This window comes from Trachurus trachurus (assembly GCF_905171665.1).
Source record: "Trachurus trachurus genome assembly, chromosome: 15".
Taxonomy (NCBI): Eukaryota; Metazoa; Chordata; class Actinopteri; order Carangiformes; family Carangidae; genus Trachurus; species Trachurus trachurus.
Window position 1 is genome coordinate 11,158,143 of NC_139906.1, and position 13,554 is coordinate 11,171,696.

A 13,554-nucleotide genomic window follows, 5' to 3' on the forward strand; every position below is an offset into this window, starting at 1 on the left:
TGGACAGCGAAAGAAAAATTAAGAGGAAGACTAAACAGTAACACCGTGGGGTCCTTCCCCTGTCCTCCAGCACTTACACTAGCTGTTAACCAGGCACTAATCTGTTGGCCTAAATCAGCCAAACCAACCCCCACTCTAACCTGCTTCCTCTAATCAGCCCAAAGCCTACTCCAACAAGCCCACACTACCTCAAGATGTTAGACTACACACTTTGGTCTAATCTCTGTGTTAGTACATTTAAACATAGAATGTGTTTTCAGCTTTAACTCAAATCGGTTTGTTAAGTCAGGACAGAGCTATCGGATCACCATGAAATCCAATAGAAACACCTCATAGTTGCCCGTGGAATAGTAGTAGATAAAAAAACCTGTTGATTAGGACACTGAGTTGGCCAAGAAACCTAGGAATTAAAAAAACCTCCTTTGTAATAACATCTGACTAAGCTGTGAAATTCAGAAATGGAGATGAACATGCGTTCACATCTGCAACAACATATACCGTAAGCAACAAGTGGGATTCATCAAGGTAAATGAGATGATAATGCAGTTTTAGGAGAAATCATCCACTTATTATGAGTTTAAGAGTCGAAAGGTCTGATGAGTTAATTTTAAGTGGTCATTTATTTTAACGTTGTATATTGCATAAAATGGGAATGCTAATTCATTACAATCTGCCATAACATCATCCTCTGTTATTTGACTAATTACCATGATCAGATAATATAGAATATATTTGAATATTTACACCATATAGCTGTGATGTCTTGTATGTTTCAATTAATTAAAATACATAAAACTGAATGTTTAAATGTTGACATCATTTTGTACAGCGGGGTGATAATACATGTAATTCAATAATAATGGTAATAAATAATAAAAATCAATATGTGAATGCATGTGTATGCATCCATGCAGACTGTGATCAAATGTTTCAGGTCAGCATTTCGATGATCCTGAGCTACAAACTAATCCCATTACTCAACCTCTCCTCCCTTCACCTCTTCTCTCTTCCTCTGTCCAAGTTTTCCCTCTGCAGTGATCAGCACTCCATTCATTGATCCGTTCATTCATTTATCCAAGACTGCCTCACTCTACATTAGTTCATTCACTCACCCGTCCATTAATCCATCTCTCAGTTTGCATGGCCTTTACAAGGATGCTTCCTACCACTTACCACTGATCTTATTGACTTACTGAGTTTGCAGAGTTATACAGCTTCGGGCTATTCAGCTCTGAGACTGCACACTGTAACACACACTTCTGAGCTTATCTGTAGGTGCATATTATACTGTATGTTTATGGGGAAGGGGACAAAAAAGAACAAAAATATCACTCTGATTGAACACTAAGGTGACACACTCTCTGCTGTCTTTGTATGTTACCCATCTGTCTTTCATTTGATGTCTGTGACCCGCTAGTTGCAGGTCTCTTCTGTATTGCCAAGTTGTCTGCCTCTGCTCTACGCTGGCTCTATCTGTCACAAACTATCGGTCTCTCTGCCTGTCTTTCCTGTGCTGTTTGTCTGTAGGCTCTGCAGACTTGTCTGTCTGTTTGCGCTGTGCCGTTGGTCTGTCTGACTGTCTGGCTGACTGCCATTCTCTGCAGTGTAGAGTGAGTCATTCTTAGGACAATGGAGACAGTTTGTAAAGCCACACTGGAGCGTACACTTCCTCCGGATGTGCAAGAGGATGCCATTCATAACAAAGCCTGCACTGTCTGCTTGTCTGCAACTGCCCTGTATATGGATGTGAGTTTGAGAAACAAGGGGGTTAAAAAAAAGGAAGAGTGCAGGGAGATGGAAGAAGATACATAGAGAGAGAAGGAGGAAGAGGAGTGTGACTGACAGTAAATGGAGTAAGTTGTGCTGACAGGCTGTACAGCAGAGGCAGGAGAGAGGATGGGAGGAGAGGAGAGGAGAGGAGAGGAGAGAGGAGAGGAGAGGAGAGGAGAAGGGCGACACAGCAGACAGTGGCGGCAGCGGCAGCAGCAGCAGCAGCAGCGGCTGGTGATTGATATCAGAGATCTGGCACTGCCACCTGATCCAGCCAGCCAGCCAGCCTCCAGCAACACTGAACCCACTGAACTCACTGAGCCAAGATGGCTGCCTCACTGCACTGCACCCAATGAACCCCACAGCAGTCGAACGTACACAGTATAGCACAGATAGACAGCTCCCCGAGGAGGAAGATGCATAGATGGAGAGTAGAGAGGAAAAGTATAGGACAGGTGTGATGCTTTGTATTCCAGCTCACTGTCACACGATCATGCCGAGATGCACAAAGTGACAGCCGATGCATAGATTACAGCCAAGACAGACATCGAGTATCTGAGGGAGCCAATTCACATCTGCCTCCACAGTAAAAGCCCCCCGCCCCATCATGAGTCTAAAAAGATGCAATGTGCAAACCAACATCGAGAAGTTACAGGAACCAAGAGCACGACTACACAGACAGAGCCACAGCAGGAAATGCAGAGCCAACATTTCAGTCAATGTGTGGGATGCAGCCATGTAATTTAATGCTGCATCATGTACAATACAGATTCATGTCAGTATGAATGTGCCCATAGCCCCCCCCATGAACACCCTGAGTTTTTACTCACACTGCTTTTAAAGAAATCAATGAGTTAGAGGAGCAGAAGACAAACACTCTGGGTTACTGAGATGCTGACTCTCACCGCATGAGATGACTAGAATGATGAGCAGAATATGGTAGGTTTATATCTACTGGAGTTTCTAGTATCTGGATTGATTATGCTTGATGCTTTACAACTTATATATTATATATTATATTATATTTCAAACCTTTATTTGATCCGTCACAGAAGCACTTTTGTAAACTGCACTTGACATCTGGTGAAACTGAACTTAACTTCAGAAACAATGTGTACAATGAGACTCATAGTTGTAAATCACTTGCTTATTACAAATAATTGAAAGCGCTGGATATTACAATAATTCATTATAGGCAGAATTAGTTGTGTTGTGGTTAAATGTCACTCAGACAAGCTTCAGGTTACATCTCTGTTATTCGAGAATCATACAAAATATTAATTTCCTGCTCTGTGAAATTTAGGTTATGGTTAAAAAGTTAAAAACTGTTTATGCGATCACATTTGAAGAAGTCCCGTCAAGGTAGTTTTGAGACATTGTATCCACAAGAATGAGATGGATGGATGCTAGATGGATGGATGGGGACAAATGGACCGACAAACCCAAAAACAATATGCCTCTTACTCTAACTCTGACTGTGCCCTGTGCAGAGACATAAAAGCCAGGTAAGCATGACAATACTTTCAGTCATTTTCTTTCCCAGTAGCCTACATTACAAGAATATACAGCTACACACACATCTATTTAAGAACTTAAGTGAGTTATTTGAATTAATTAGAAAAACACAATTGTAAAATAAAGACTGTGTGCGCAACATCTTCTTGACTTTATCTTGTGCCTGATTGCTTTAACCCTCCTGGGAGACAAAGAATCATTATCTTCAAAAATGAGTCAGTAACAAGGCTCCCTCCACTTTGACAAAGCCGTATCTCATCTGATTAGTGGCTTTGCATAGAAACACTTCTGGGGGACAGAAAGTGTCAGAGAAAAGATGATGGTGTTCTCCCTGTCTCTCTCCTTCAGTGTTTCTCCTCCTCTCCTCCCTCCTGGCCATCTGTTGTGCTGACTGCTGTGTGGGCTGATGCTGGTGGAGGAAACCGTATCCTCGACTACACTGGCTGACTGTGACCTCTGTGGCCTCACATGGGCTGACAGAAGGTAAACTCCTAGCCTAGGTGGAAATGAAGTGCAGTTCACTTCGGATTCAGATTTGTAAAAGGTGCAATAAAATAGCCTTCTCACTTCCAGCCGGCTGAAAGGACAGCAGCATCAAATTTTCACCCATAAACACAACAACAGTCAGCACAACACAATATCCTTCCACGGCGGTACCTGTCGCTGGATTTTCCCCCGGCATCTTTCACCTAAAGTATCTTTTTAAAAATTAAGAATGAAATAACATTTCCAGACTCTGTGACAGATTACGCTATTTATCTTCTGTTCATTATTTTCCAAACATAAAAACACGATGCAGCCGAATGCACTCCCCACTCTCGTTTAATGAAAGGAGGAAAGAAACCATCGCCATGGCAGTAAGCAAGTGAGCACTGAAAGGCTCGGTCATCTGAGGACACGCTGCTGTATTTTGCAGAGGTGATGTTCCTCTGGTTTGTCTCTGTGTTCTTCCAACATGATGATTAACAGTTGATGTGCAACTTTGACTTCAAATACGTGGGTACAGATGTTTGCTTTTGATGCTTTTTTTTTTACGTGCATTTTACAGCTTTATATAACTACTCTTTTATGCTTTTATTTTATTTGTATCATCTGTTACGGCTCTGTGTTTTATCTTGTCTGTCTTATCTTATCTTTCACAACATCTGCGTGAAGCACTTTGTATCTGAAGTTATAGTGACTGAATGAGGGATGGAGGAAGGGAAGGAAGGAATTAAAAGCAAACATCCTGAAGCTTTTATATTGTTATAGTACTTTTTACTCCACCCGCTCGCCCCTCTCCAGTCATTCTGTGTAAATGTTTCCTCTTGACAGTCTGACAAACTCCCAAAGCCCAGTGCTGCTAATTGAGGACAATGCACATGTACACTACTGCCAGTGATCACCGTCCACTGACATATGTAAGTTGATCAGTCTACTGTGTGTGGGTGTGTGTGTGTGTGTGTGGGGCAATGTGCTGCACACATCTGTCATGTTTGGCCAATTACTCTAATGGTTTGTGGCTTCCCAAACTAAAGCTACAAGCGCACGGATACTCACAGTCCCTTCATAAAACATGCAGAGAGCTGGGCATACCCATGAGGTTGCATGAGCAAGAAGTCATCACCGATACTCTGTGCTATGGATGGGAAACACTTTCTTCCAATCAATCAATCAATCAATCATTTCACCTATTTTTTACTAAACTTGTTCCTAAGACCACAAAAGGCAGTGTGTAAAAAAAGTTTAAAACGCATAAAATAAACCTCAGAACAGCACTTTCATCAAGCATCAACAAGTGCTTCTGGTCCAATAATGGAAAAAATTAACTCCATAGCACCTTACATTGGTAAAACTTTAACTAATGGACGTACCCATAGGACTCCTCATCACTTCCTGGCATCATAACATCATCAAAGCATTTAAATTCTGTGCAGCAGCTACACTGACCCTAAATTGTAAGCTGTATTTTGCACAAGGGTAAACAGCAAGTCCTGAACTGCTGGACTATCACATCAGTAGAGAATAAAATTTACAACAAAATCGATATATAAATCTCTGTCATGCATTAAGTGGTCTATAAAATGATGGCCAAGATATTATAGCTTACTTGAAAAAAAAAAAGCTGCTGCATAAGTAGAGCTGGGGAAAAACTACAAATTTTCTGTCATCTTTGCACTTAATTATCATTAAATAACTTTTTTGGCAACAAAATCGCAGCATATTGGAAGCATATAGTCAACAGATGTTGTAGACTAGAACTGCATGAGGAAATATAACAAATTCATCTAACACAAAATGATTAATTATGAGTTTACCAAAAACACAACCTGTTTTAACAAGCATCTACCTGCAGACACAAACAAGAATGGGGATGATACAGTACTTCCATTTACTCATTATCAACATGAGAAGAGGAAGATCCCTGTAACATCTCTGCTCATCTAATCTGCAGGGTTTAATAGGCAAACATACAAGAACTCAGCACTTTTTTAGTTAATCCTTAACACGCATTTGACAAAAGTTTTTAATGACTGATTTAATTAAAAGTACAAAGCATGTCAGAGTCTCTCTCACTTACAAATACCTCAGCTCCCTTCCAATCTATTTTACCAGTCTTTCCCTCTAAAAGATTTGGTTGGTTTCTCTTTTTGTGTTACTGTCTTTATGTTGCTCATTTAAAACAAAACAAAGTGCATTATTTGGTAGAATAGTGAGGAAGTGCAGGGCTTTGCAGACAGTCACAACAGAACTACATGTCTTGTGAGTACAAAAGGCTGCGCGTGCGCGCTTGTGTGCGTGCGCGTGTGTGTGTATATGGAGGTTTCACAACCTTTCCCGGTCTCCCTCGCTGTTTCGTTTCAGTAAAAAGCTGTCTAACGACTGAGACTGCAGTCACGACCTGGACAGTGAGTCAGCACCCCGACCCTGCTCCTCTCCACACACACACACAAATACAGACAAAGATTTAGCATATGATGCAGACAAACATTCATATTCCTGACACAAACAACACCCCCCCTCCCTCCTTCCTTCCTTCCCTACAACCTCTATCTCTCTCACTCACTGATGAACAGTGGTAGCGCTGCGTCGTGACTGGGGGCGATGTGTTCCTCTTAATATGCACAGACCACTGTCTGAGGATCACACAGGGATGCTGGCACACTCAGACAAAGATCCTCCCCTCTCTTTCAGCAATACTATATTTGTATATGTGTGTCTGTGTGTGTGACGGTGTGAGAGAGCATCCTCTCCATCGAGTAAGGAGCACTCTGTTATCCAACATGTTCTCCTGCTGTGCCATGGTGCTAGCCTACATTACCCAGAAGCCTGCAGTCTGTTATGCATCCATGTCACTTCCTGTTCAACAGTTTGTGTTACACATTCCTAGACACCATCGCATAGTCAGGGGGGATGATGCTCATTGGCCTAAAAGTTTGGAAATCCCCCTTGTTCTACCCCTGAGGCTCTCTCTCTCGCGCTCTCTCTCTCTCTAAAACACACACATACACGTCCACATGTTCTTGTTGCCTGAAGGAAGCAGCACCAGCAGACACATGACCCCATGAAATCATGGTTTGGAAAAAAAAAAAAAAAAGTCCCAAAGTGCCTCAGAGTTGCTGCTGCAGTCGTCACACAGTCAGGGTTTATCACTTTTTGACAGCGTCTTGTTCAGTTTGGCACAGCCTCAAATGACTTTTCACCTGTTGCAGCAACAGTTCACTGAAAATAAGCTGTGGTCGTCCGTGGACAGGGAAGTACTACCTTTGCAACATGTTCTTAAACTATTACCCCCACCCCCCGCTCCAATTTCTCATTCATTTGGTTGTAAACAGGATGTGTTGTCAGTGTCCCCCTTGACTCCACCCCAACCAACCCCAAGTCATATGACTCCCATTGACACAATTCAGGATTTGCTATGACATTAAGACACAACTATGTTGAATAATACCTCAGAGAGACAGAACTAACTTGATTTCACAGACTAGTAGACACACTGGCCCTGACACAACACTATGCACTAGCAGTGTATAACTACAGTACAGTACAGGCCTGGTGTATGTTATCAAGTACACACAGACAGACTGCATACAAATACATGCACACACACATTATACACGCACACTCTTTTTCAGCCACAACCTGACTGAAGCATATACTGTAGAGGCTTAGCAAACAAACTGCCAGACAAGCTTATAATAAAGAGACACATCCCTATGGGGGCAAATGCACACACACACACACACAAACGTATATGTACTCGCACACCAGATAATCAGACATCCATGTGATCACACACACGCACACACACACTCTCAGTCGCAAACACTCACATCCTCCCACCGGCACATGTGGACAGCCACGGCCAGGCCCTCAGTCTAGACAAGAGGCAGAGAAGAAGAGGATAGAGGAAAAAAAAGAGAGAGGCAGAGAGAAGGGGAGTAGAAAAAGAGAGAGGTACTGGATGTACTTACCCCGTTTCTGGAGCCATCCCTCTCTAACGATGGTGACATCGCTCATGGTTCCTTCACGCCGAGTCTGATGCCGCTACACGCCTGCTCCACAGAGAGAGAGAGAGGGAGGAGGGGAGGAGAGGAGGAGAGGAGAGAAAGAGAGGGAGAGGAGGAGAGGAGGAGGAGGAGGAGGAGGAGGAGGGGAGGGGAGGGGGGGCAGGCTCTCCCAGCCTCCGCGTCACTCTCCCTCCCTTCCTTTCCCGTTCACCCTCTCGTTCGCGCAGTCTCTCTCTCAGACGCACACACAAACACGCGCTGTGTCTGTGTACGTGTGTGTGCGTCGTTTTGCTTCCTGTTGTGGCTTATCTCCCTGTCTCCCTCCCTTCTTCTTCTTCTCCCCCTCCTCCTCCTCCACCACCACCTCCTCCTCCTCCTCTCTCGTTCCCTCTCCAGACCTTCCTCCTCACCAGCAGTGACTCAGCCTGGAAGGAAGTGAAAGGAGAAAAAAATAAAAAATAAAGAAAAAAGAAGGCATGGATTTATTTTTCTCTTCCTCTGCTGCTGCTGCTGCTCCCTTTCTTTCCCTCCAAAGCCCTTTCATGCAATCTGACAAGACAAACAACGAGATATTGTGAGGACAAACGCTCCCTCCACTCTTCCCCCACCCAATCATGCACCCGGTTCCTCTTTTCTGTCGCTAACACTCTCACTGATAAACAGGATGAATTATTGCAGAGCTCTTGATGAAGCAAGAGAAAACTGACCTTGATTGCCAAAGAAACATCCCTGAGCTCTGTCTCTCATTCATTCATTCATAGACGTGTTTTTTTTTTTGTTTTTTTTTGTTCTGGTGAGCCGGTTGTACTGTGTGAAAAGCTAATCTACCCCTCGGTGCTCGCTGTATTTCTGCATGTCAAATTATTTTGTCAACATGTGTGTATGTGTGTAGGCTGAGGTCTGTATGTGGGAGGCTGAAGAGCATCTCAGGACTGTGGAGTAGGGCTTGGCTATAAATAGCAACAACGGCAGTTAAGGATGCTCTCACACTCTTTCTCTCTGCCCAAATCTCTGCACCTCTGTCGTCTCACTCCCGCGCGCCCTCCCTCCCTCCCCCTCTCTCTCTCTCTCTCTCTCTCTGCATAGTTGCCGTGCTCACCTCAAATGCACCCTACTACACTGTATTACACAACGCGCAACAACGCTACGCTGCTCAGCTTGAATGGAGATCAGCACTACGGCAGCTACAGGCTAGCAGTCGTGGGGCTATCTAGCTAGGAAATCAGTATTCAGATCAGCTAGTGTCTGCACTGCCGCCGACACTTGGACTGCAGCGTCATAACGAAGGCAGAGAACATACTCCCACATACATAAAAACACACACTAGTAGGTTGCATAAGCTTTTTTTTTTTTAATGTTAAGGCATCGGTGTAGTGACCAATCCAAATCCAGTTTAACAAAACCAGACTAGTAATGACACATTCAAGTTCTTTGTCCAAGGGGGTAACTACAATGGTAAAGTTGAAGAAATGCTGATGATGTTTCAGCTCACTGATGAAGGACTCAACAAGCCAAACAGAAAATTGCTACTGAAAAGTGTAGATAAAGATTAGTCGAAATTTATCATCAGCAATACTGACCGTCAACTAATGGTCTGACTCTGACTCATGATGTGAAGTTTTGCTGCATTTTTTATGTTTTATACAACTGAAAATTCTATATTTTGGGGATTTTGGATCATTACAACCAAAATATCTCTGAAATGTCTTCATAGACTTAGACTCATAAATAATTCATTATTAGTCCTGATTTATATAAAAACTTTTCCAGTTTTAGTAAAAGCTTTCTTATACAACACAGGGGGTTGTTGTAGAAACCATCTCTGTGTTTGGACAAACTATGAGGTTAAATGTGCAGTTTTAGTATGGTATTATCACTTATTTAGAAAACAAATCAAATGATACCCCAGCCATAGTAATTACATCTAAAGGGGATCGAATCCTTTTTATAGGCACTGTTCAATTCTGGATTAAGCTTTAACACTGCAGTGTAATTCAATGAAGCTTCAGTTAGCTTTAACCTTAATCTGGCCTAGCATGGCCCTGATCGCACTTGGTGGAGGACGGGACAGGAGAGGACAGGAAAGGGGAGAAGAGGAGAGGAATGTCCAGACAGTGGCAACCCTTTGTCGCCAGGGCAGCTGTTGCCATGGAGATATCCGCTGCCATGCTGCTGAACCAACCCATACTAGGAGAAGCACATGCCAGACAGCATTTACTTCATGATATTTCATTCCAGAGGCAACAACGACGGGGAAAAAAATTGACAAGGAAAGGGTGATAGAGAGAACAGAAAATAATTGGAGAAAAATATAGAGACTAATAAAGAGAGACACAGAGAGAGATGGAGAAAAAACTGAAGCAAAGGGCAGGGACTAGTCAGCTCTGTTAATTAGCCTACATGTATGGGCCGACACTACATGAGAGTAGATTTTCCGAGCCAAAAGATTTGAATGGTTTCCCATCATATATTCCCATTTCCGTTTGGTAACCAATAGCTTCAAGGTAAAAACTCTACAGGATGCTGTACTATCAATATAAATGTATGCACAAATACTGTGCATGGAAATAATGAGTTTGATTTGTGTAGTGGGGTCAACTGAGGCTTAAAAAGAACATGTTTTGTGTTGCACTTGTCACAAAGCCAGGCCTAGTTTTACTGTCTATCAATATGAACTACAGAAATTTGTGTCTATTTAGCTGTTGAGGTCTAAATGTGAACACCTGAGTGTTGTACATGCAAAAGTACTGAGCAGACCATTAGTAGGACAGAAAGTTGTGGGATCTTTTGCAATATATTTTAAAAAGCATCACATGTATAATTTCTCTTAAGCAGAAATACATAAGTCTTAGCCACATAATGTGCTTAGAGTAAAATTATTATGTTATCAGGATTTTACTGCTGCATTTGTATGTTGAAATCAATAGTATATCAGATATACTGAATTGATACAAATGATCATGTTACAATTCAAAGAATAAGTGGTAATATTGGGGCTACCTCTACGACAAAATGCTGATTATCAAAATACTTGCCAGTTAATTGTATGTTCATCAGCTCGTACTGTTGGGCAATCTATAAAAAAAGAATCATATTTTATAAGACTTTTGTATATATTTAGCCTATGCAAAAATAGCTATGTAAAAGACACAATAACTGAAGATGTCAGATAAAAAAAAAAGTACTGGAGGAGAGCTGCAGTAGTAAAGGGAAATACCCACAAGTAAGAGTAACTTACTGGAGTAAATGTAATATAGTTGCACTGCACCACTGACTGCACTCAGCTTCCAGCCCTAACTTACATTATCTACGCCACGGTGCAAGTTGTTGTCAGACTGCAGCGTGTTGTAGCCTTTATAGCAGAAAGATGTTATTGATTGTCATGATTAATGAATAATTTTAAACACACTCCCGTTTTGCTAACGAGGGTGACCGACACTGCGCTTGGCTTAGCACTACGCATCACTCCAGGTAACCGTAACCCGGGTAACAACACGGGGACACCAAGCCCCCCGCCCCCCCCAACCTCACTGACGTAATCACAACATAAACACACAACATCCAGCGAGCTTTTTAGCTTTAGCTTTGAACTAATGGGCTCTTACGTCATGTTTACTGTCACAACAGTTAGCTGCTAGCTGCACAGTGTTACCTGTAGCGGCAGGTGCGATGGTAGGTAGGTATCCCCGTGCACCTGCTGTTTCATAAACCGCTCGTTAAAACCGTTAATGTAGAAAGCTACGCTAGACTTTTTTTTTTTTTTTACTTCAAGCTACAGTAGTAGACTGCGTGCCCAACTAACTGCCTGCCTGTGCCTAGCATAGCACCACCGTCGTCAAGGTGATGGTCATCAACCGTCGTTCTGTTGTTAGGGGGAACGAATTTCCAAACGTTCGGAATGGATTTCCGAGAAGCTACGAAAGCTAAAACCGTTACCCCCGTTACCGCAGCAGCAGCAGCCAACGGTTGTTTTGACTTTCAGGAAAGCTCGTGACGTCACCCAGAGAAACGGCAAACCCCCCTTTTCTGTCCCTCTCTCTCTCCCTCTCTCCCCCCCTGTCACTCTCTCCTCTCTCTCACACACACACTCACACACTCACACGCAGCCTACCGTCTCCGTCTCGCCTCGTCCTTCCGTTTTAAGGTTTTAACGGTTTCAGCTCAGCAAGCCAGCGTCTACAGTCAGGCAGCAGCTCCCTCTCTCCCCTTCACTTCATCCCATTCCCAGCAACATCCCCCAAGATCCCGTGTGTCTGTACCGGCTAATAAGCCAAGCATCGCGAGAGTCAGGTGTTGGCACTGTTTTATTATGGGGAAGCTGGACGGGAAGAGAAGAGGCCTCAATTGACTGATGACTAGGATAACAGTAACACCGCAGTGTGTCATGCAGTGACTGGTTTTGTGATGAGAAAAGCACAAACTTGCTTTATCTTGTTAACATAGACGTGCCTAGCCAAAATAAAAAAACAAAGAAAACCTCCCCACCTAGGCCTACATGACAGCAAGACCACTGGGGTTGCTTTTTGGACTTTTGCACCAATTTGTTGTTTTGCAACTCTGGTCACTTTGCATCTTCATGTGTTTATTTTACATCTATTTTTGTGTGTCTCTGTGGTCATTTTGCATGTTTTTACAGAAATGTTGTGTCTAGTTTTACAAATTTTGCATCTCTTTTAGTGTATTCTGTCTATCTCTTCACTTGTTTTGCATCTCTCTCTTTTCAGTCACACATATCTGTATTGTTTTTTTTTTTGTTTTGTTTTTTACTGTTTTCGTGGTGGCTTTGCATCTCAGTGGTTATTTTGTGTCTAGCCTATTCTTTTTTTTCTGCTGCTTCACGTTCAGACAAGACATTTTGTCACTTCACACAGCTGGACAGCTGCTGCAGGAGTGCAGGGGTTAGGATCAGGATCAGGACCTGTTCCCGGGCCGGCCAGCCCAATAATCCTTTCTTGGACATGAAATTAGAAATAGCCCTACCATAAAGCAAAAAGTTCTCAGTTTGGATTAGTAATGTAACTGGTGTTTAACTAACATGACTCAGCTCCAGGTGTAATGCTGTGGAAGAAATGATTAATTTAGTGTCGGCTAGTGAAGAGAGCAAAACCCTATGAGTGTCTCTCACTCCACACCCCACTGGTTTGAACCACAGATCTTTCTCCTCGGTGCAGTGCTATTCACTTCTATTACAGTGAGCTACTTCTTCAACACCTTCCTGTCTCTGTCTATGATACATCTGGGCCTTTACATGTCTCTTGATAATTAAGTCATAGCCTACATCTCTGGTCAATTCAATCGTATGAGTGACTATATAGGACCTTTAGATGCAATACCTTTGTTTCCCATGTAACCCTACAGTTTGTGTCCCCTGCCTTTCATTCTTCATTCTCCAGTCTATTGCCATAGACTACCTTATTTATAAACTCACCCCACTACAGCAAACTCTGGAAATATGCACTTTATATAAGCATTTTTTCAACAATAAAGAGTTTCTACCTGAAATGTAATGGGGCATCTTCAGTAAATTAAAACTAACTGTTAAAACACTGATGTATTTGTATATTAAAAAAATTATTTTTATGTTTATTATGTTTTATAAAGACACTGTATTTGAATTGTGAAATTCTCTTAGATTAGCTTTTATCTTTTTCTTTAGTTCCTTGTGTTGCTGTTTTAGTGTTGTGTTTATTTTTAAGTTTAGTGCCAGAGAAACAGTGCCATTGTGATTTTTGAGCAACTGTGCAAACACTTCACTGTAAGCCAGCAGGGTCAGCAGCAT

At 42.5% G+C, this 13,554-nt stretch overlaps 1 protein-coding gene across 1 annotated transcript in view; it reads right to left on the reverse strand.

The window, feature by feature from the left end:
* akt3a (v-akt murine thymoma viral oncogene homolog 3a) overlaps positions 1-7,830 on the reverse strand; it is a 59,973-nt gene extending 52,143 nt beyond the window's left edge. Inside the window, exon 1 of the mRNA XM_083988530.1 lies at positions 7,740-7,830. Coding sequence (XP_083844656.1) covers positions 7,740-7,785 — 46 coding nt within the window. The 5' untranslated portion in view covers positions 7,786-7,830. The remainder of the gene's footprint in view (positions 1-7,739) is intronic.
* Between the last annotated feature and the right edge of the window lie 5,724 nt (positions 7,831-13,554).